Genomic DNA, 25,397 nt, shown 5'->3' with positions numbered 1-25,397 from the left:
CATGGATTTGGTTCCAAGAACAACAACTCCTCTGTCTTTTTGTGCCCAAGAAATGGAGGAAAGTTTGGAAAAAAAATTAGCAGGAGCACAAATGTCTTTTTGATGTTTCATCTTAGCCTACCACAATGGGGTACCACTTTCAATATAATCTGAGAACTCTGATTTCACCTGTGATCTTACACTTCTTCCTTATCAGTTTCCACATGCGTTTGCTTGTATGCATGGTATACTGATTTTGCATGTCGCTGACTTTTAAACGTCAAGTTTGGTGAACTCTGACCTACAAATTTGCATCAGATGAATGCAAGAGCAATAGAAGATCAAAACTTGACCTCTTTTGTTTCATCAGTGGGACAGTACCTTTCCATGTCAAAGACAGTTTTAATAAATCTGTTTTTAAATAAATATTTAATAAATAAGTTTTTAAAGTTTTAAATGAACTGTTGCTGTAAATTTTAGCATATTTGGCCTAAATACCCGCTTAAAAACAATGATCCGATGAGGAGATTTTAATATCCTATGAGGAGATTTTAATATCCTAAAGAAGCTTTCTGCAATATAAAGCACTTCTAAAGGAATGTAAAGGTTATATGGATGTTAAAGTGTCTTAATGTAACTGATGCCAATAAAGATCAAGGCCAAAAAATAAACTTGTAAATAATTTATAAACAAATGAGGGTGTCACGGTGGCGCAGTGGGTAACACAATAGTCTCACTATTGTGAGGAGGTTGCTGGCATTTTTGTGTAGAGTTTGCATGTTCTCCCCGTGTTCGTGTGGGTTTCCTCTGAGTGCTCCGGTTTCCCCTACAGTTTAAAGACATGCGCTATAGGTGAAGTGGGTAATCGAAATTGTCCTTAGTGTATGTGTGTGACTAAGTGTGTTTCCCAGTGATGGGTTGCAGCTGGAAGGACATCTGCTGTGTAAAACATGCTGGATAAGTTGGCGGTTCATTCTGCTGTGGCGACCCCAGATTAATAAAGGAACTAAGCCGAAAAGAAAATGAATGAATAAAAACAAATGATAAAGACTCAAATCCGTGAGTATATTTTAGAAATATGTCCCTGAAATAGTGAATCAACGTTTTCAGACTCAAAAGTCTAGTAGGCATCTGTGTTGGGGCTGGTTGGAGCTGAACTCCCCATTCCAAGAATAATGTTTTAGTCAAAGTATACAGTTCATTCTCACCTTGCATTCATAGTTTAGATTAGAATATACATCCCATCTATTCAGATGGTTACAAGCAGATGTGTAGTCCTTTCTATACTCACGTATACTCAGTATGCCGACTTTTTTCTAGGAGCTGTTTGGGTATTACAACTTCTGAGGATCATACCCTCGGTATACTCACTTGTTTTGGTGATTACACTTCCCTAATTTTAGTGTATTCGCATCTCCTTTAACGGTATACTAAATGTTTTTTAACTCGCATCGTAATTTGTTGCAGTTGGTGCATTTTTGTTTAACTTCTGCTATTCCTCGCCCCCTGACGACCACAGCAACAGTGAGAACATTTCGTGAGTTTTTCGAAGACCACAACAAATCAGCTGAATGATGTATCATTGAAACATTCAAGTAAAATGATAAAACAGCATAGCCCTCCTATACTTCCATTCAGCCGCCATAAAACTTTTGCGATTACCTCATGAACTGTACACTACTAAATGATCGCCTCAGTCCCCTTTAAATTTGCTATACAACGGCGGCAGAATTCCGCTCCTCCATTTTCAACTTGTTTTTCATTTAGTCAGCAAACCACAGCTGTGCAGACCGTGAGCGCAAGGTGTGTGTTTATCGATAGATTGTTAGAATCACTATTACCTAAGCATAAATCATTGAATTGAGATTAAAATGAATAAATTTGTTTAAATATTTGCCTTTTTTAAATGGATAGTTCACCCCCAAAAAATGAAAATTGTCATCATTTACTCAACCTTTACTTGTTCCAAACCGGTTTGTCTTTTTTATTCTGTTGAACACAAAATAATATATTTCGAAGAAAGCTGGAAACCTGTAACCATTGACTTCCGTAGTATTTGTTTTTTTCTTTTTTTGGAAGTCAATAGTTACAGGTAACTGATGTTTAGTGTATATATATATATATATATATATATATATATATATATATATATATATATATATATATATATATATATATATATATATATATATAGCTAATGAATCAAAGAAACATTGACATTCTTTATTTTTTTGCCTACTTTTAAAATTTGGATTGGGTGGGTAATAGTACACCACCTTTTTTTTTAGGACTACAGCACTGGTTACAAGTGCAGACATTTAAAACATTTCAAATATTTGAAAGCATCTACAGCTCACTTGAGATCTGAATCTATCTCCGTATTGACCTATAAATGATGGACTTCTGGTCTGTTGCATGTTATTTTATTATATTTGTATATATATTTAATATATACCTTTATTGTTTGAATATATCAGAAAAACTCACTCTGTTCACTCAGCAACTTGGAATTGTTTTCTATTCACACTTCAAACAGACACTCCATATGAGTGTAATAAAGCTGACATACCACAGTTTATCACAGGTCAATGAGATGAAGTAATATATACATTTATTGAAGCAATGTATCCAGGGGTACTCTGTACTGACAGTATCTAGAATTTTACACTACAAATAAATTATTTTTGGGACCTTTAAAGTTTTTTGTAAAGTGAAATGTTTCATTTACACAACACTAGCTGCACCAAACTGAAATTAAAAATAGTCCTCATCATCTGCTTAGTTGGCCCAAATGGTAGCCCCACGTCCAAACTCACACCATTGGCCGAGCCCAATCAAGAAGCTCAAAAAACACTGCAATTCCATTCGATGCAACTAGTGCTTCAAAATCATTAACTTCAACTATAAATTTCTTAAAGGGCACCTATTTGAACCATTTTCAAGATTTAATATAAATCTTTTGTGTCTCCAGTATGTGTCTGTAACATTTCAGCTTAAAATACCCATCCGATTATTTATTAAACCTTTTTAAATCTGGAAAATTTGAGCTGTTATAACATTGTAGCTATTTTTGTTGCCTGTGCCTTTAATGTGAACGAGCTGGTTCTCCCCGCCCACCGTTCCCACATGCCTGTCAGAGCCATAGCCTTCACGTAGATGTACAGTACAGTGACAGACAAGAATGAAGCTGATCTCCCTTACTACAGTAAGAACTTTATCAATGGTTATTTGTTATATTTGATGTGAAGTTAATTCAAGACTTTCTGCAATGATGAGTCACACACAATGTCATTATAAAGATCGCTCGCACGCGTGCACACGCATACACATACATTTAGCCTTGCAGTGTTTTTAAACCGCAAATGTGATGGGATACACATTGAAATCCACTGCTGTATGGATATCCGTTATGTCAATGTACAAAATAAACGTGATTTAACGTCCACAAACCGAGACTGAAGCATCTTCTTTTATAATTGTACTGAATTACAAAGCGATTTTACTGTCTTTATTACAAACATGCAGTGTAAAAACATTTTAAACTTGTAAAACTCATTCTTGATCACATTTGTTGATGATCACAGAGAGCTGAACAGATCTTTTAATCCTAGTTGCTTTGTGCACGTGCTGTCTTGTTGATATGATTATACGTGTTACTACGGAGACATGTTAATATGCAGCTGTCAATCAATTCAGTGGGTGGGAAAAGCGAGCTCCTACGTCACGTTGTGGTGAGCCTCAAAATTGGAGAGATTTGGGTCATGTTTTAACATCAGGAAATTAAAAAAGAGACTTACTGTCTTTATATCACCCCAATATGACTGTGAACACACTATACCTACACATAGTTCTGTCCAAACAGCCTACAAAAGATGATTTTCATCATAGGTGCCCTTTAATTTATTTATAAGTCGATCTTTTTTACAGTCATTAAAGTACACAGATTTATACAATGTTGTTTTGATGATGTGATCGATGTAGTGACAACTTCTATGCAACAGTTCGTTAAGAGTGGATTTCAGGTAAGCAAGTTAAAAATGTTTTTGTGGAAAAGTTCACCTTTTTTTTACCAGGCTACAATATATTCTCACCATATGATTTTAGGAAGCTGGCAGCAGCATTAGAAGATAACCAATGTGCTTGATGAAAAACCTCACAGATGCTTGACGTAATCCTACAGAGCAGCAGAAAGGCTCTAGAAGACTGGAAAAGACAAACAAAAAGAATAACTGAAACACCATTTCCTCAAGAGAACATTAAAATGATTCATAAACAGCACTAAAAGCTGTATAATTTTTGGTCTAGCATTAATAAAACTATTTGTAAACTATATGTCAAGGTTAAATTCCTGCGAGAATTCTTACAGAGTCACGTTTGGGTTAGTATCGTAGTATGCTGTACCCTGGTTCTGCTACAGTCGAGTATAGAGGATCATCTGAAGATGAAGTGGGGAATTGGGAATTGAGTAAACATCCAGAAAAGAATGTTTAAATATAGTGCACATGTAAGATTTGCATACTTCCTGCAGCTGGCGGTGGAGGTGCTGCTGCTCTCCTGGAAGGAACACAAAAAAGAGGCAAGATAATATTGAAGGTGATGATCATATTCAGTAAGAATATAATGACTGATTGAACAAAGTCTCCATCTGTAGGGACTGAGGGTTCACCTGGGCGGTGGAAGTGAGCGAACGACACCAGATCTCTGATTGTTGTAGAAGTTCTCATATGGAATGGGTGCTGAGGACAGGTAAGTTCAACGAGCATTACATGCTGGAAATAATTGCAGACCAATCTTTTCACTTCTTAAGACCTTGGTGAATCATCCAGGAGTCTTGGGATTTTTATTTTATTTTTCTTGCATGTTTTTTTAACTAGCATTTTTTTAAATCGCCACATTTTCAGCAAGATAAAGGGATTGTTCACCCAAATAATAAAAATTACCTCATTTACTAGCTCTCATGTTTTTTTTAAACCTTTAAGAGGTTCTTCTGTTGAACACAAAAAATTGGCGGGCACGCCGTTGCAAAACCGCCCAAATTTTCATGACCCGCCTATGTCATTGGGTAAAATACATTCAAAACTGCCCAATCTGGCAACACTGCTTATGGCCTGAGGGTGAATAATTGAAGTGAGAATTAAATGTTTATAGGTAAATATCTCAAATGTAAGTCATTATTTACACAAAAAATGTCCCCAACTGCTAAAACTAAATGAGCACGTGAGCATAGTTTAACCTAAAGTCTTGGAAATGAAAATATGCATACATTTATATTAAACAAATTGTAAATTAGATTTTGGTGAATGAGTTTGAACTACTAGTGGAGTTCAAGATTGTTCTGGGTCCCAAAATATGTAAGCTGAGTGTTGCATTCCAACTCAAGTGATTGAGTTCCCTCAGCAACAACATAACAATAAATGTGACCATTGTAAAAACTGATTTCTGAGAGTTACCTGGTGGTTTGTCTCCCGTCCTTCTGAGGTTGACAAAATGCTCAATGTCTTCTTGAATGTTACACTGCTCCAGTGACTTCCTCACTTCCTCGTAGAGCTGCTCAACACAAACAAACAATGTAAAAGCAGGAGTTATACCTGCACATCCAATCTATATAATAGAGTAATACTATTGAAAAGTATGATCTTGAAGGATTTAATTTGCCCAAAAATTAAAATTACTAAACAAATTAATATATTTTAGATGAAATCAGAGAGCTCTCTCATCCTCCATAGGCAGCAATGTTCCAGAAAAGGAACCAAAATCATTGTCAAAACAGTCCATGTGACTTTAGTGGTTTAACTGTACTCATACGAAGCTCCAAGAACACTAATGTGCACCAAAAAAAACTGTAAATCCTACTTTACTCTCCAATGACTTCCATATCAGGGTGCGCGTTTACTATGGGCAATACGCATTGCCATTACAGTCAGAAGTGCAACACGCTATCATTATATTGTCTTTAGTAAACGCACACCCTAGTCTGACACGGAAGATATAAAGGCAAACAAAGCCATTTTTCAAATTTTTTTACCATCCAGCGTTCTTGGATCTTTATATGATTACAGTTGAACCACTGAAGTCACATGAAATGTTTCAACAATGTTTTGGTTCCTTTTCTGGGGCCTCATGTATAAAGACTAGTGTTGAATTAATACTACAACATTGTGTACGGACAAAGCTGTAAATGTGTGTACACAGTAAAAAATTCAGATGTATGAAACACTGCAGAATCCCACACATATTCTCTTTGTACATCCGAATTAACGTGAAACTGAGCGCACGTGCATGAGCTAAAAACCCCTCCCTGCCTCCTCCCTCTTATAACTATGGTAATGACTCTACTTTGGCAAAACCAAACGAAAAGCAATGGCAAAAGCAAGCAAGAAGAGAAACTTCACAGAATGTGAACTGGAGGTGCTCCTATCGGAGGTAGACCGGAGAAAAACTGTGCTATTTGCAAGTTTGTCCTCCGGAATTAATAACAAAAGAAAAAAAATAGAGTGGGAGAGATTAGCTGATGCGGTTAACGCAGTGAGGTCTGAACGTCGCACTGTGAGTGAATTAAAAAATAAATGGTCTGATGTAAAGGTGCAGGTTAAAATGAGAACATCGGCACACCGTCAAAGTGTGGACCGAAGAGGCGGGGGAACAGGGGATGCTGAACGAACACCCTTTGAGGAGAGTGTTGCCTCAATTGTGGGTGACACTTTACTGTCTGTAGTAGTATCCGTGTCTATGGGAGACACAGATGTATTAGAGGAACACTTTGTTAGGGCGGTATAGCAGCACCTCTCCGCTCTTATCAAAGCAGCACCACCAGCATTTCAGCTGCCCAATTGCCCACTCTACAACTGACCGAGTGCGAGAATGGCCATCATTGTATCTGCGCTCTTGGTCAGTTTGTGGGTTGTTGAGAGGGGTTAACAGCCACGTCTTTAATGGATAACTGTGGTCTCTCAATATATATTGCAGTTAATTAATTATGCTCAATAAAATAAAATAAAAAATGTAGCTGGAAGAATATCTTTAAATAATATCACCCTGCCACCTTGGAGCCTCATCCAGGATAAATGAATCATGGGTTGACCAAGGACATCTTGCCACAATATTTGTTAAGCGCATTTGAGCATCACATGTTATTTGCACATATATTGAATGGAAATGTTTCCAATTCACGTATGCAAATTCGTTTTCAGATGGCGCCTTTATAGCAATGTGCGTGCAGTCGATCGCTCCGATTACATTACATCGTTAGTTAATCCACATGTGAGCTTGAAATCTGGCGTACGCAAAGTTTTTGTGCAAACGCAGCGTTGATACATAAGGCCCCAGGACTTTGAACATCTCGGGACTATTGCTGTCTGTGGAGGATAAGAAAGCTCTCTGATTTCATCCAAAATATCGGAATTTGTTTTCCGAAGATGAATGAATATCTCAGGGGATTGAATGACATTTACTTACAAAACTAACACTTTAATGTTTATATCCATAATTTTAGATAGACATAAAGGGATTTATCTTTTATAGTTAAATGTATAGTTTATAGTTAAATTTTATAGTTTAATAGTTAAATGTATTGGTTTCTAAGTTGCAGAACACTCAATGAGTCTATTCTGAACACCATGATTTTCTAAAAGTTTGGCTTACAATGATCAAAAAAGGCTAATTTGTTTTTTTTTTCAATTCTAATGAGCAGAGGCTTGGACCCAGAAACAGTATTTCATACGGCCCCAAAAAAAATAAAACGCACAAGTCAGTTTACCTCATCACTGGAGACACACTGCTGGGAGAGATGATTGAGATGAGTCCACACTATATTCCTCAAAGTGTTAATCCTCTCCACTTCCTGTTTCTCGAAAAACTGCCACAACATGCACAAGATGCCAAAGCAGAAAGATCATAATGTCATAAAACAACCATTCACTCAAATCAGTCAATAATCACCAACATAAAAAAACTATACTTATTAAGCCATGCTTAATTCAGACACTGCAGCCAAAAAAAGTCTTACACCTGTCAATTTTGAGAGGGTTTTCTATCTAATGTGAAGTAAACATTCAAAATAGACTTTCACGTGTTTCTTTTGTTATATATTTGTAAAGTTTTCTCCAAAAAAAAAATTTTTTTCTTAGACTGAGCCATAAATCTCCAATTTCCACCAGACCAGGTTTTTAAGATTGTGTGAATAATCGAAATCGTATCGCAATGGCAATTTGAAACGTTGCCATTCGTTAATCGCAAGAGGCTGCAATATGAAATATATATATATATATATATATATATATATATATATATATATATATATATATATATATATATATATATAAATAATTTAATTTCCCCGACCCAGAGCAAATGCCTAATTGCCGGCTGTGTGTGCCAATTGAGTGGGCACACTTTGTTCTGCCCAATCAGAATTGCGGAATCGAACTACGGCCACAATAAAAAAAGAAAACAAACAGGAAAACACTGAGAAGTAGGGTGATGGCATCTGCTGCTTCAGAAGCATTAATAGACTAATTAATATCAAAGAAAAACAGCATTGGTAATATGGGAATATTTTGGTTTTAAAGTCACAGACACCGAACAAAAACAGGTAATTTTTAAGAGCTGTCACAGAATTGTTGCCACGGCAAAAATCACAATTAGATATTTTCCCCAAATTGCACAGCTCAACTACTTCTTTAAAATTAGATGAATCAACACAATTCTTGAGTTTTTGGGGAGCCAACTTAAATGTTTTATGTTAAATCCACTTAAATTTGAAAAACTATTAAGTTAACTTAATCGATTTGTGCTAAAACAACATGACGGAATAGTGTGGAACCCAGCTGATAATATACATTTTATTCAACAAAGTATTATTATTATTTTTTGCTGGGTGTTAGCAGTGTTTTCTGAATAATGTTATGGAAATAGATTCTCTAAATCCCCTCTTTAAAAACCTTTCAAACTAATTTGTCAAAAAAACAAAAAATAAAAACAAGTATTTAATCCAATGTTAAGATTTGTGCTGGAATAGCATGCAAATCAGCAAAAATCTAATCAAATTATGCTTCATTTGCATATTTAAACATACCGTTTCGAAAAACCTGTAATACAAACCATTTTTGAAACTCTTAATAAATTCAGGAATACATTCATTTTTCTCCTATTCGCCTGCAGTGTTTTGCTTACCATTGAACGATCAAGCTCTTGAAGCACACATGCTTTACATGAGCAGACATGATGATGTTTGATTTGTCAGGGATCTGTTGTTACAGCACTCATCAGTGTTGGGGTGTGTGTGTGTGTGTGTGTGTGTGTGTGATGAAGGCCAGGGCGCAAAGCTCACCTCACAGGCTTTAACATGCTCATTCAACCACTCCTCTCGTATCTTCCCCAAAACAGACACATTCTGACTGTATATCCGGTCTGTTAGGCAATCGAACAGAGAAAAGGAATTAGAATTAGAAATTGAACAAATCAGTTGTGTTATGTGTTGGACTGGGCATATGGCATGCCGTTTTAACACTACACCAATATAACACACAAGTATCTTATTTTTTTGATTGTACAGTAAGTAGTATTTATTCTTTAGCTACAGTACCAGTGCTTCTTCTTAAGAAACTAATAACAAATTATTTAGTACCATTATTACTAGTATAAAGTGTTTGATAATTACCTCAAAAAAGTCATTAATTACCAATTACATCATTAAAGTGTATTTAGATTACCTTTACTAGGTCAGAAAAGTAATTTATTTACATCTCAAATCCCAATGTATGGACAATCTAAATTGAACTCTTTTAATTCTTTACATTTGGTTCAAACATGGCCTTTAGCTCTCTTAAAATGTCTAATGCTGCATTTTAATAACAAACAATAACATCTGTTTGTTATAAATAGAATTATTCATCAAAATACTAAACTTAAATGTATCAAAACTCAACACATTTCAAAGCAATGGAACCATATTTTTAAACATTTACAGTCTGAATGACTTTGGACTTAATGAATTGTTTCTTAAAGATATTCAGTCGTCTTGCTAAATTTAATCTTCTTTAGTTGAAAAATCTAATTTTATTACAAAATGTATTTATATAGCAAACAAATACATTCACTCTACTTCTCTGAACTGTTTTATACAGACCTGTTGAATTTATTTACAGTATTTAAACAAATATTTTTATATTAAATAGACTAAAAATGAACAGATATCAATTACTTGTTTAGGGCATAAGTAATTTAATTACAGTAACTAACTACTGTGTTTAATACTGTATATTGCATATATACTAGTATTACTTTTTTATTAGATACTAGTATTTATTCATTAGATACTGTTACTTATTAGATACACTGTAAAAAAAACATATGTAAATTGACAGTTCTTCGTATTTTGTGAATATTTTGCACTTACTTATTTAGGAATTGCATTATGAGACCTTGATGTTTCCTTCAACAACTTTTAACCTTAAAAAGTTTTTAAAAGTGACTTTCGATGAACATTTTTAATGGATTGAAGTGATATATTGTTTTTGTTGGTGTTGTATATTAAGCTGCAAAAACCAGTCATAAGCTGCCAGTACACTCGAAAAATGGATTTTGGCTTTAGTTGGTCCAAAGAATGTAACTATGTTTAAATTAAACAGTTCACTTATGTTTGTCTATTAAAACCAAAAGAGTTGTGTTGGAAAAAAACAAAAAAAGTAATTTTTCAAATTTAAACAGCTCGCTTAACTGAAATTAATGAAAGAGAGTCTGCCGTACCGCATTTTGATCAATGGGTAGAGTAATATCTGCACATGCGCAGTTTCAAAACAACACAGGAAGGAAGACTCAAACCACAACAACCGCTCTCATTATATGGGAAGCAAAAGATGAAGATTACAGTACAAATTGAGAAAGTCCACATAAAGTTTCCCCAATGTGATCACACAGGAGAGATTTTTCACCTTTTATGCATTTACATTGAGGCTGTGACAACATTTGAAACATTAAAGAGCCCATATTATGGGTTTTTGAAAATGCTCTTCCATATAGTGTGTAACACAGCTCTAAGTGAAGTGAAATGTCCAGCTGAGACTTAAATCTGTAAGTGTACAGTGTTTAAAACTGTTGATTCATCTATAAAAGAGTCGACTCATAGTGCTTCAAACGAGTCGTCTTGATAACGAGTCATTAGGTGTTTGTGAGGACGCGGCTACGAAACACAAGTAGTTGCGCGAGCAAACCCGGGAGATTTGAAACCTGCGGCTCCGCCCACTAACAGAAAAAAAGCCACACACACACAGACACACACACACACAGACACCGGTCGAATGAAGTCACGCTGTGCAGATGGACATTATTGACAGTCCACCCAAAGATGAAACCTCACCAATATAGCCTGGCCTTGAGCAGTTCGAGTGCTTCTGGAAACTCCATGCTTACAAAGAAGACTTCATCAGTTTGTTAAAGGAAGGATCAGTAAAGACTGTCAGAACATGGATCAGTGCATCATGAATCAGTTTCTTCCCCCATTTCACAAGTGTAAGTATGTGCAATTAAAATTGTTGCCTCGTTTACTCTAGCTTGCAAATTATGTATTTAGTTGTGTTTTGTTAATTGTAACCGTGTGTACTGTATCAGGTTATCTCTTTATTCTCATATCGCATGTAAAACCACGTTGAAAACGCGACGCGTGCCGCTTTGTTTACGGATCGTTTCGGAAGTTTCAAAATAGTTCAGCTCAGGTTCGAGGTGAGGTGTCTAAATGGCACCCTGCAAGCCGAACTGGCGCTCTAGGCGTGTATGTCGTGTTCTCTGGGGAGGAGGGTAATGTGTGTGCGTGTTGTCTCCTCTGAGGAGGGTAATGTGTGTGTCTCCTCTGACGAGGGTAATGTGTGTGTGCAGGAACGGAGCAAGCTGAACTGCCGCTCTAGGCAAAGGATGATCACGCCTCCCTTAACCCGATAGTGAAAACGAAAGGGACTCGTGAGTAAAGTGAGGACTGTGGGTGGGTGACGTGGGGGGGTGGGGGGTATTCGCGGATATAACTGAGGACGCGGGTGGTGAGGGAGGTGTCGCCGACGCCGTCCTCTATTTTCTGCCGCCCTAGGTCACCTCTAGGACGCGCCGGCCCTGTGTGTGTGTGTGTGCGTGTGTGTGAAAAGAGCAGGTAGACTGTGATGGGCTAGGAGATCTCCTCGCCAGTTTTTGGACTTTTTGCTTAATAAAATAGTTAGTAGTTGGTATTTTCTAGTCCATCGTCTGTATTTATATTCACCCACTGGCAGCCAAAATCCACTATGAAGCGTGTATGCACTGTGACTACTTTTATATTGTTGATTAGCAGCTGGCCATTTCACTCTGTCTCTCGCTGAAGCCTGTCAGTGTCGTCGACCAATCGCAACAGGCTGTCATCTGTCCAATCAGCGCAGATTAGCTTCGCGCTGAGTAGGGGTTTGGGAACAAATGAATCGCTGAACTATTCATATGGGAGTCGCTGGGATAATTAGGTAAAAATAAATGCAGATTATAAGACCATGAAAGTGTTTTTTGACCTTGCATGCATATTAGACTGTTGTTGGAGACCCTTACAACCAAAATATGACCCTATTTCATGTATAATATGGGCTCTTTAATGTAACGTACTCCCTTGTGATACCATGTTATGAAATTGCCATGTTACCTGTCTTTTTTTACATTATATTATTGAACTTAAATAACTAAATAGATTAAAGCTAAATTATGAATGTTATGTTGAACTAAACAACATTACATTACCCTTTATGAACTTAAGGTCACTAAAATAAATATTCTTTCTTTAAGGTAACTCAGTTACATGAAACCTGTTGACATAAAAAAGTTAATTAAAGCCAACATATAATTTTTTTGAGTGTACCCTGTAAAAAATGCAGGGTTCAACACAATTCTTTCATGTTGTCCCAACACAAATAGATTAAGTTAACACTTTTAACAAATTTATGTGGATTGAACATAAAAAAATTAAGTAGTCCCAATGAAATATCAAGAATTGTGTTGTTTCAGCTCATTGTAATTAAGTAGTTTGAACAAATAAAAAACTAAATATTTATTTAAGTGTACATTTTCTGCTTTTTTTACACACTTGGTTCTCTATATATTTTTTCTTAAACAATATCTTGTCTCAAACTACTAAAATGTCAATAAAAGTCACTTTGTTAAACTGTGGAGTTGAACTTTCAACATTGAAAGTTGACAGAGCAGAGATCAAGGTCCCATAATGCGATTCACAATAGTAAATTAACAGAAAAAACATAATACAGAAACTGTTAATTATTAGATATTTTATACAGTGTAGCACTAATTCGTTTGATACTTGTATATCTATTAGATACTGACTAGTACATATTTTTATACACTAGAGGTCATTCATTAGAGTCTAGTACTTAATCATCAGATATATTTCTATTTATTACAGGGTTTATACACATTTTTAATACAAAAATTCCATGACTTTTCCAAGACTTTTCCAAGACTTTCAAGTAAATTTTCATGACCTGTTAATTCATGTGATGTCTACGTATACATGGTAAATAAATATTAAGAAAAACCATACACGTTCAAATTTATTTTATATCTATGTAAAATTGAATTTTGATAATGCTTAAACAGCACTAATAATATGAAAGCATGTTTTTTCCAAGGACAGAAAAGAAGTAAAGACAACCAACCTATATTCAAGTAAGGCCTGCACAATATATTGTTTCAGCATCGATACTGCAATGTCTGCATCCGCAATAGTCACATCAAAGGATATGTAATGTTAAATTGGGATTATACTTTATTATAGAGTTTATTATAATGGATTAAAAGTCTATCATCTGCACGCATTTTTAAAGAGATAACCTAAAAATAACTTACCGTTTTCATTACACCCTTCACATTCTTTATTTTTTAAATAGAACATAAAAAGAAGACAATTCTTCCTGTACTATTGAAGCAAGTGACGTGTGAGTAAATAGTGAGTACATTTTAATCTTTGAGTGAACTGTCCCTGTGTGAACATTTCAATATTTCAGAGTTTAAAACATCCGGCCGCAAGTAATTTTTTTGTAACTTTAATAAAGATTAAATAATATACAATGAAGACTATGCGGTGTTGATTATTCAATAGTGAATACCTGAAAACTATAATTCACTATTGTCTTTGCTATATTTTCTTTATCTATGCTTGTAATTTATTTGTTATATATTATTCGAGATTCACTCCTTTTCAAAATCCCCCCAATCAATCCAAATAAACCTGTTAAATCATCTGATGAAATTGTATTCACATCGCAATATATATCACAGAAATACAAAATACCGTAATGTCAGATTTTGTCAATATCGCGCAGCCCTAATTCAAGTATACAGACGTTTGTTAAACTAATTTCCGTGACCTTTCCAAAACTTTGTGGGTTTTTCTGTTTTTCCACAACTTTGAAAATGGCATGTCTAAATTCCATGACCTTTCCAGGTTTTCCATGACCGTATGAACCCTGTTATTAAATAGATGTTAGTTTTTATTTGTTGCATCCTACTTGTGATTCATTAGATGCTAGTTCCTATTAAACACAAATACTTATTCAATAGATAGTCTTTTTTTAGGTAATGCTTTATTAGTCACATGTAAGTTTTGTAATAATTTCCAATAGCAATTCTGACTACTACTGTAGTTTTGCACGTCTTATGATGACTAAATCTAAAATATTATGACTAAAATAAAACAAAAAGTACTAGTAACATTTCAAATAAATACTAGTATGTAATATATTTGTACCAGTATCCATTTAATTGATATTTAAGTGTCTATTACAACCAAATAAATAAGAACTTCTATATATTAGGCATAAGTATCTTCTAATAAGTGATAGTATCTAAGTACCTAAAAAATTACTACTAGTATATAAAAATATGTACTATGACAATTGGAACACATACCAGACAAATCTGAATAGTTAATATCTCACTGAGAGATCACCACAGAAGAAAAAATTACATTATTATTAGTAACAACAGAGTAGTTACTAGTCACTAATGAAATAGAATCCAATAGGAACTTGTATCTGACTTGTAATCCTAGTATATAATAATAAGAACTCGTATCTAACCAATACCACTCTCTCTTTATTGATAATGTGCACCATTATCAAGAAAATAATAAATATTAGCACACATATGTAACTATATACATGAAATGTTGTCATATTTTTGCAACATTTTCTAAAATTTTGCCAGATTGACCAAGAAAAAATAAATTAAGGGTTTTTTTAAGCACTAAAACAACAAAAGTGTAAGAAAGACTGAAAAATGTTTCTGAGGAGTCTCAATAGACAGATAAAAAGAAGGTACAATATTCAATATTTCATAGTTTTAAAATGTAGTTTCATATTTAATATGTCACCCAGCCTCAGTTATAACCCACGTATATTATTATTAATGAGTGCATTATTACTGCATATGGTAGTTCTCTTACCGGCTTCCTCTGCCGCCTGCTTGGCCTGTTGTGTTTTGGCGTACAGCTAAAAATATAAGAGAGTGAAATCATTTACTCAACATGTCCTAATATGGTCTTATACATCCTTCCTGCAGTTAATACCAACAGCTCAACTGCTCTTCTCTCTCTTTTTTTCTGTCCTCTAACAACAGTAGTTTCCTATCACCTCTAATTGTGCTTTGTAAACAGATTTTAGTCTGACGGTTGACTCGCTTGAAAACTTTTATAGCTTCATTTTTTTATCAGCTCAAGCGTTTTTGTCCTCAGGGTAACACAAATACTCCCAACGTTACTGTCATGTTTTACAATGATTCACGGTGCTGTACTTGCTCTGGCAGTCGTCTGTTCACATGCGAGGCCTGCTGATTAGTTTTGCATGCTGATTTGTTGTGCAAACTCTGGAAAGATGCTGCTCTTTTGAATTTATTTATCTTTCTTTGTTCATTCGTAAAAGGAAGCTATCTAGATTATATGATGTCTCATGCGCAAAACAGAACTAGATTGAATTTCATTAACAGTGCTGCTTTATTCTAACATTCTTCAAAATATCTTTCTTTGTGTTCAACAGTAGAAAGAAACTCAAACAGGTTTGGAAAATGTGGGGGGTGAGTAAATGATGACAGAATTTCTTTAATCTCTTTAAGCTCCAATAGACTTTGGCTGGGTTTATTTTGTCACCAAATTTAGTGACTTCCTCATTCCTCATATAACTTTTATAAATGTTTCTGGCACTGTCTGTATCACGAAAGACTTTTACCTCAGCCCTAGAGCCTGATGAGAGCCATAAAAACTTAGCTTGAGTCTAATTTTGTTTGAAATATATCATCACACCACTTTAATGTTTAATTTTGCTAGATCCTATAAGATTGATATAAGATGATATAAGAATTCAAAACATGCTGTTTCTCACGTCTCACTAATCAACTTTTATGACATCACTGTGTGCTTCAGCATCTCATCAGATATTCTGACCAATCAAATGCTGTCAAGTCTCTGAAGCCCAGCATCCTACAAGATGCAAAATTCATAGCTAAAATCAGTCACTTATTCACATGTAACCGAGTCACAAGCCAAGAATAGGAAAATGCCTTGCTCACACTTGTACACATTCAGAATTAAGTTTTATACAGACAATTTACTTTAATTAAGTTTTATACAGACTTTATAGGGGATCAGAAAATGTAAATATGTTTTCCATTGGGGCGAATGAAGTCTGGATTTACTTCAGTTTCACTTAAACCAGTCACAAGCACACGTATTCTGCTCTGTTTCACAGACATGCTAGCAGAAGAGCGGATCATTTGTGTGAGCTGTACAGACCACAAAATGTGGACGCATTTGAATTATGCTGAATTCTGTATTTTAAACCAAAGAAATGGTTTGAAGCTGCAGATTTTGAGACACTTCGGTGAAGCTTTAAGGGGAACCTTTTATGCTTTTAAAAATTATTATGTATCTTATTTATGTTATTTTATTTTGTTTTTGTCTAGTCATAACAGACTGAAACAGCTGACCAATAAAAACAATGAGTTTCAGGCAGAAAGAGTGAAAAAACAGAATAATTCTTGTTAAAATGTAAATGTATTTATCTAAGATTGGAAATTACCAAGCCAGGCTAATTAGAGATATGTGCCCTGGGCTAAATTTTTGAGAACCGAGAAACATGTACCCTGGACTACGTGTTCTTGCAGTTTTTGTTTCCCTCCTAGGTTGAATCGGGGGGTCTAATCACTCTACCAAAATAATACAGACGGTACCCCCAATCTGAGTCTCTGGGCATCATCGTAGGATGTCCGATCAACCTACCTACCTGTTCACTGTTTAACCTCTTATTTCCCTACTCCTTCATCCCACTGTTCCCTTACCATCCCTTTCATCCCTACAATAAAGTCTAGCTCAAAGTGAGGCATGGTCCACGCTGGTGAACAACATTTTAACTTGATTGATAGACATGGACGACTCACAAGTCCCACCACACATAGAGGCTCATGAGTTTCACAGAGTTTTGATTGGTTCAAATTGGCCATTCTACAGAATTGGGGCAATCTTTTGTCTACTGAAACCCACAATAATATTTAAAATACTAGTGCGTTTATTATATATATAATTATAATGTTTTGGATACCAAAACTAACTTTTGAATACTTCATGGAAGATGGCTGTCCCAAACCCTAATCCCTAAGTTTCTAATCCCCCCCCACCCCCACCTGATTTGATGCAAACAAAATCTTAACAGATCAATAGGCTATAACTCCTCTCATTAAATTAAATACTGTTGTAACAATATTGCAGAAAGGAAAAATATTAGAAAACGTTCTTAAAATGCAATATAAGTATTAACTACACAATTACCAATAATGTGTACTATAGCTATAATACAACTGCAGCTACTGCAATACTGCACTTGCAACTGTGTTGGCTGGAATGTAGGCATTCAACCTCTTCAATAGAGGGTTGTTTTCCGCCAGGCTTAATCATCAATCTACATTAATCTTCTGGGTACAAAGCAAATACACAAAACTAAAGTAAGATTTCGTAGATCTATAGAAAGCACAGTCTTTTTCTCTTTCCTGTTCTCACTCTCGCCCCACACATTCACACACACACTAAGATCTAATCAGCAGTGCCCATAAGATCGAATCAGCAATGCCCATAAGATCTAATCAGCAGTGCCCATAAGATCGAATCAGCAGTGCCTTGTAACTTGATCAATTACCAAAACACAAAAAACATCTGTACGTAAAGTGATCCAAGCGTAGAATGTTAATAGTTAATCATTCGGATCAAACTTTAACCAGAGTACACTTTGATCAAAAACAAGCGAACATTGGATCAACTTCAAGTTCAATTAAGTTTTAAAAAATTATTATTTTAAGTGTAACTAGCTGAAGTCGTTTTGTAAGTTCACTTTTAACTATGTAATATCAATAATTCATCGATACACTGTGAAAAGTGTGTGTAAAAGCAAGATACAAGCCATCAAAAATAAAAACTATGCACTGCACCAAAGCAAATTTAAATGTAAGTACAATTCTTTCTCACAGTTTTATTTATGTACCTTTTCTTGCTGCTTGGCACTGCTAGTGGTGGCACTTCTGTTCATGTTCTGTTCTGTTTCCTCTTTGTCTCTACATTTTTGCTCGTAGCTCTTCTTTGCCTGAAAAGACAATGACTGACATTTAAAAAAAGTGCTGATCATTGCATCTTGCGTTTAAATTATACTATAATACATAAGCTGCACATAAGCATGCGACAATCAAAATTGTATATGCACCTAAATTAAATAGTATATATATATATATATATATATATATATATATATATATATATATATATATATATATATATAATAAAATGTAAATACTACAATTTTTACTCAACATATGTTTAAAATCCTAACAATTTAATGTTTTTAAGTTTCTCATGACCTCAAAATACTTTAATCTACATAAAAAAGATACAAAAAACAAATGTTGACAAGTATGAACCAAACTTATGTATTAAAATCTTAACTGATTTACTGATTTTTACATTTATTTTAATAACAATAGTCAAGGTATACAAGGTATACAATATACAGGGTTTCTGCATATTTCACCAAGTTAAATTTAAGACATTTATAAATTTAAGAGATTTTTACTTTTATTTAAAGCGCCCCTGCACCATGTTTAAAACTATTGATTCTTTAACGAAATAGACGACTCAAAGTCGAATAAATGAATCGTGTTGGGTTCAGATCTTTTGCCTTAGTGCATCAACGTTGATACGGTAAATCACCAAATATGTACTACCGGATCTGGTAAAACGTGTACGAGCCTTTCCCTTCAGACACTAGCGGAGTGCGGGGGATCACGGCACTAATCATGACACGAAGATGATGATCACTGACAGATAGAGATTCAGCTATAGGGAATAAAAGGTTTAAGTTTATTTTCACAACAATACCACAGTATGACCAACCATAGTGCTGTATTTGTTCCTATCATTTTTCAGATTTTTGATACAATAACCTACGCTGCAACGTGGGATTTGTCAGCCGTTTGCTATTAAAGGAAGGAGCAGCAGAAACTATTATGTATGGGACTTTGTCAGACTTTGACAGGGACAAGTGTAAATAAAATTAATGTCTCGTTTTATGTAGTTAGAAAAATATGTTTTTAATAGCGTGTTGTAAGTTGTAATCGCTCCGCATGGCTTGTAATCACATATCTATTATATATCAGTGCTTGCACAGTATCTCTCAGGTTAAATCTTTATGGGGTTGTTCACATATCGCGTTCAAAACCACGTTAAAAACACGGCGCATGCTTCTTCCTTTACCGATTCAAATGCGTTTATGAACTCGCAATCCTCTGCCATTTGTCTTTGCTATGGCCACCATCAGCTGTTCCTCACACGTGCGCTGCAGTCAATTTTCAAAATATTTCAACTTTTGCCACTGTGTGAATTGCTGAACAAATCATATGGGAGTCGTTTGGACAATTAGGTAAAAATAAATTCATATTATAAGACAATGTAAGTGTTTTTTGACCTTGCATCTATATCACCCTGTTGTTGGAGACCCCTTAAACCAAAATTTGACATTTATAATGCATAATAGGGGGTCTTTAAAATAAAAAAAATTAACAAATGTTTAAAAAAAATTATAAACTAAATGTATGCACAACGGTCTGTCTAGGTCAGTGTCATCAGGAAGCTATAAACACATGGAGAACTTTTAAACAAATGTTATTATAAGTATAATAATAAACCATTACAGTATTTATTTTTTGTTAAAAGTTCTATTTAGATGTATTGTTAGTGATTGTGTAGGTGTTTGCCTGTTGTTTTTTATAGGTTTACATTGACAGAAGAAAACTAACACTTGTTTAAAATGATTTAAGACCAACAAATATTTCAATGAATTTAAGACTTTTTAGGGCCACTTTTGAGAACACATTAAGGCCACTTTTTAAAACCCCACGGACACCTTGTATATAAAAAGCAACAATTGAGGTGCTATACAGTAAAGTATCGGTTCATACAATGAAATACTGATGCATCATGGGACATCTTGATGATATTTAAATTAAGGGAAACACTTAATTTACCAACCAATGTACCACTCCATTCATTTCTTAATATTTAGGTCTCTAAGAGAAGCTGTTAATGAACAATGCTGCTTGGCACTGTCCACTTCCCATTTTGTACAGCTAAAATCAGGTGCACTTATTCACTTCCCTCCTGCCACAGCTTCAGAACATATATATACTTCCCATAAAGAAAATAAGCACAGAAAAAGTGGGCATCGTTCTAAACCACATACTACAGCAACCACTCTGGGGTTCATTTCCCAAAAGTTCTGTCGTTACAACATTCGGCAGTTCTCTGTTTCCTGTATCCATCGTTCCTTGGAAAATCATTTTTACTGAATTGTACCTTAAATATGTCCTATGTAATATAATAACATATATAATATAATTGGGCACTTGTCTTCATAGAAGGCTTATTATTTAATATGAAATTCATTCATTCATTTACCTTCAGCTTAGTCCCTCATTTATTAGGGGTCGCCACAGTGGAATGAAATATTTTTATTATGAATCAAAAATAGTTGCATTTGTAAAAGATTCTGAGACAAAAATTTAACATCTGCACATCACTGACTTTGCTGGGGGGCTTCAGTCACATGATCTCGAATGGGGTCCTTCAACTAATTAAAGTTTTTGGAATTGCCCAATTTTAAATAAGCATAGAGTTACACCAGAGGGCATGGTTTACAGTGACATAATGTATCAATTTCCTGTTTTTAGAAATATATGAATGAAAAATAAATGATTGTCATTCCTAAAATAGCATCTTGTAAAATTAGGCCTGACGTATTTATTAACGATTTTATAATTATTTTTTTCATTTATAAGGGCCGTAATTGATTAACTATGCTTAAGACAGTCAGACCATATGACAGTTGGCCATATGATTTGATAAAAATTTTTTAAAAATGTAATAACACAGCACATATACACTCATTGGCCACTTTATTAGATACACCTGTCCACCTGCTCATTATTGCAAATTTTTAATCAGCCAATCACATGGCAGAAACCCAATGTATTTAGGAATGTAGACATGGTCAAGACGATCTGCTGCAGTTCAAACCGAGCATCAGAAGGTGATTTAAGTGACTAGAACATGGCATGGATGTTGGTGCCAGACGGGCTGATCTGAGTATTTCAGAAACTGCTGATCTACTGGAATTTTCACAACCATCTCTAGGGTTTACAGAGAATGGTCAGAAAAAGTAAAAATATCCAGTGAGCGGCAGTTCTGTGGGCGTGAATGCCTTGTTAATGCCAGAGGTCAGAGGAGAATGGCCAGGTTTCTTCAAGCTGATAAAAAGGCAACAGTAACTCAAATAACCACTCGTTACAACCGAGGTATGTAAAAGAGCTTCTCTCAATGCACAATACGTCCAACCTTGAGGCAGATGGGCTACAGCAGCATTAGACTGGGCACAACTACTGTCAGGTAAGAACAGGAAACTGAGGCTACAATTTGCATAGTCTCACCAAAATTGCCTGGTCTGATGAGTCTTGATTTCTGCTGCGACATTCAGATGGTAGGGTCAGAATTTGGCATCAACAACATGAAAATATGGATCCATCCTGCTTTGTGTTAATGTTTCAGGCTGGTGTTGGTAGTGTAATGGTGTGAGGGAAATTTTCTTGGCACACTTTGGGCCCATTAGTACCAATTGAGCATTGTGTCAATGCTACAGCCTACCTGAGTATTGTAGCTGACCATGTCCAGCTCTTTATGACCACAGTGTACCCATCTTACTATGGCTACTTCCAGCAGGATAACACACCATGTCATAAAGTGCGAATCATGTCAGACTGGTTTCTTGAACATGACAATGAGTTCACTGTACTCAAATGGCCTCCACAGTCACCAGATCTCCAATAGAGCACCTTTGGGATGTGGTGGAACGGGAGATTCGCATCATGGATGTGCAGCTGACAAACAACGGCGTGATGCTGTAGGAATAATTCCAGTACCTTCTTGAATATATGCCACAAAGGATTAAGGCAGTTCTGAAGGCAAAAGGAGGTCAACCCGATACTACTAAGGTGTACCTAATAAAGTGGCCGGTGAGTGTATACATGATAAATGTAATATTTTATGTGTGAAAAAATTATAGAATTTTTGGAAAGTTTTATTTAAAAAAAAACACCAAATGATGCATCGTACCAGGGTTGATCAGCCGAGAGTTACGTCGTTGTTTGGGAAACTCACCCCTGATTTAAAACAGTACTATAAATAATTAAATTACACTTACCTCAGCTGTTTTCTTATATTGAGCTCCTTTCTGTTTATGAAGAGCATCCATTTGCTGTTCTACCTGAAAAAAAAATGAATTTATTTATAATGTACTGTGAAAAAATGACTTACATATTTTCCCATTATTAAAATAGATTCTTTCTCTTCTGAAAATAAGCGATTGAAACATTGTGTTGTTTGTTTTGAGCGTTCCAGCATAGCAACACCAATGACTCCACCAATGGTGTGAGTTTGAGAGGGGCTATCAGTTTGTTTTTCACCAATGGCAAGTCAAAGAACTACCTAATTCCTACTATTACATCATTTATTTATTTTAACCAGTGCATATTTTTAGTTATAGGCTCTTAAAAAGTTTGCAAGTGGTGTTAATTCTACCCTGTCAGCTGTTTTTGAGAGACCCGTTACACAAAACCACTTTCAGATTTAGCTCAGATTAAAGTGTGGTTTTGGGTTCAAGAGGGTGGTTTGCTGTTGAGCAGGTTTAACTATCATGGTTCCACCATCTCTGGAGCAGGTTTTATTCTGGGTTAGAGATCACAAACCAACACTTGAGCCATCTTCATTACATGTCTAGTGTAATGACGATGTTAAAGACTGGATGACCAACAATTATCTTCTCTTAAACTCAGACAAAACAGAATTATTACTTATTGGGCCTAAATCCTGTACACAGCAGATCTCACAACTCGACCTGCAATTAGAGGGATACAAAGTTAGCGTTAGCTCTACTATAAAAGATCTGGGTGTCATATTAGACAGCAATTTAACTTTTAAAAATCATATATCCCATGTCACAAAAACTGTTTTATTTCATCTGAGAAATATCGCTAAGTTACGAAGTATGCTATCCATCTCAGATGCAGAAAAGATAGTCCATGCTTTTATGACTTCTAGGCTGGACTACTGTAATGCACTGTTTGCTGGCTGCCCAGCATCCTCTATTAACAAACTTCAATTAGTACAAAATGCAGCTGCCAGAGTTCTTACCAGGTCTAGAAAATTTGATCACATCACCCCAATTTTATCCTCCTTATCCACCTGTTAAGTTTCGTATTGAATTTAAAATATTGCTTCTTACATATAACGCTTTAAATAATCTAGCTCCTGTTTATCTAACCAATCTTCTGTCTCGCTACAATCCAACTCGCTCTTTAAGATCTCAAAACTCAGGGCTTCTGGTAGTACCCAGAATAGCTAAGTCGAGTAAAGGAGGTCGAGCCTTCTCATTTATAGCTCCTAAACTCTGGAATAGCCTTCCTGATAACGTCCGAGGCTCAGACACACTCTCCCAATTCAAAACTAGATTAAAGACCTCTCTGTTTAGTAAAGCATACACTCAGTGCACCACTTAACGGGCTTTCACACAGGTTCTGCATCTTGTTTATATACACTATGAACAGCAGCTACGCTAATTATTCTCTTTATTCTCCATTTCCACCTGGGGATACTCTTCCCGAGGCCCTCAGACTATGCAGAGTCACTGATTCGATCCAAGACCAACGATGAGATGATCCCAAGGTTTCCATATCCTGGACCAGGCCATATCCTGAGCAGCTACTGTGGTGGTCATGGAGGAGTGGAGAACATGAGACTGATTCCTGCGACGCTCCAGAGACAGACAAGTCTTCGCTGTGGCCAGCTTCCAGCCTCCGCCACTGAGACTGCAGCTCTGCACAAGACGTTTGGCCAGTGGAGAAATTAAAATGGTCGTGCCCAACTGAGTCTGGTTTCTCTCAAGGTTTTTTTCTTCACTTTCGCCAATTAGTGAAGTTTTTTTTCCCTCTCCGCTGTCGCCACTGGCTTGCATGTTTCGGGATCTATAGAGCTGCGCATCGTTGGATTTGCTCTTCAGTGTTTGGACTCTCAGTGGTGATTTTAAACCACACTGAACTGAGCTAAACTGAACTGAACTTAAACACTACAAACTGAACTACACTGTTCCTATTTACTATGACCTTTTATGTGAAGCTGCTTTGAAACAATCTACATTGTATAAGCGCTATACAAATAAAGGTGAATTGAATTGAATTGAATTGTCTGATGTAACAAAGCATCTCAGTGTGTGTGTATCTGACAATTATTAGTTTTATTTGTATTCAATTAATTTTCCCAGTACTGGGTTGCAGCTGGAAGGGCATCCGCTGTGTAAAACATATGCTGGATAAATTGGTGGTTCATTCTGCTGTGGCAACCCCTGATGAATAAAGGGACTAAGCCGAATGTATTCTTTCGAATATAGGGCTGAATGTATTAAATTAATTAATAATTAGCAATTAGAATTATTATATATTCATATAATCTTGAATTGTCAGTTAATAAAAAACAAACTTTAAATCATTTTTGTGATCTCTTTGTGAACCTACATAAACTATTAAACTCACTTGACCGACCATTTATGAGCATTTTCATTCAGCTTCCTTTTCAAACGTCCACTGAATCAGCAGGGTTTATTTCTCCCTCGTAAATCTGTTTTAACTCACTCTATTTCTGATCACTACATCTATTAAACTTCAACAAGTGAATTACGCAAACTACCTCATGTAGAAAAGAATTAACCTGACGCTCTGAGCAAATCACAAACTCTGTATTGAACTCTGAGTGGAAAATAGTTATATTG

At 35.5% G+C, this 25,397-nt stretch overlaps 1 protein-coding gene across 2 annotated transcripts in view; it reads right to left on the bottom strand.

The window, feature by feature from the left end:
• Window positions 1-2,573: 2,573 nt before the first annotated feature.
• Window positions 2,574-25,397, bottom strand: part of pstpip2 (proline-serine-threonine phosphatase interacting protein 2) — a 35,373-nt gene continuing 12,549 nt past the window's right edge. The window contains exons 6-15 of one of the 2 annotated variants that reach the window (XM_056467527.1): window positions 22,779-22,841; window positions 18,519-18,617; window positions 15,440-15,485; window positions 9,308-9,387; window positions 7,736-7,834; window positions 5,430-5,526; window positions 4,646-4,715; window positions 4,499-4,533; window positions 4,381-4,414; window positions 2,574-4,182 (exon numbers count right to left, since the gene is read on the bottom strand). In XM_056467527.1, coding sequence (XP_056323502.1) covers window positions 4,080-4,182; window positions 4,381-4,414; window positions 4,499-4,533; window positions 4,646-4,715; window positions 5,430-5,526; window positions 7,736-7,834; window positions 9,308-9,387; window positions 15,440-15,485; window positions 18,519-18,617; window positions 22,779-22,841 — 726 coding nt within the window. In that variant the 3' untranslated portion in view covers window positions 2,574-4,079. Of the gene's footprint in view, window positions 4,183-4,343; window positions 4,415-4,498; window positions 4,534-4,645; window positions 4,716-5,429; window positions 5,527-7,735; window positions 7,835-9,307; window positions 9,388-15,439; window positions 15,486-18,518; window positions 18,618-22,778; window positions 22,842-25,397 lie in introns of both variants that reach the window. The other variant, XM_056467528.1, reaches the window with a different exon arrangement.

Source organism: Danio aesculapii, chromosome 10, assembly GCF_903798145.1.
Source record: "Danio aesculapii chromosome 10, fDanAes4.1, whole genome shotgun sequence".
NCBI lineage: Eukaryota > Metazoa > Chordata > Actinopteri > Cypriniformes > Danionidae > Danio > Danio aesculapii.
The sequence above is the reverse complement of the archived record's forward strand: the minus strand, read 5'-3'. Positions and strand labels throughout refer to the sequence as shown.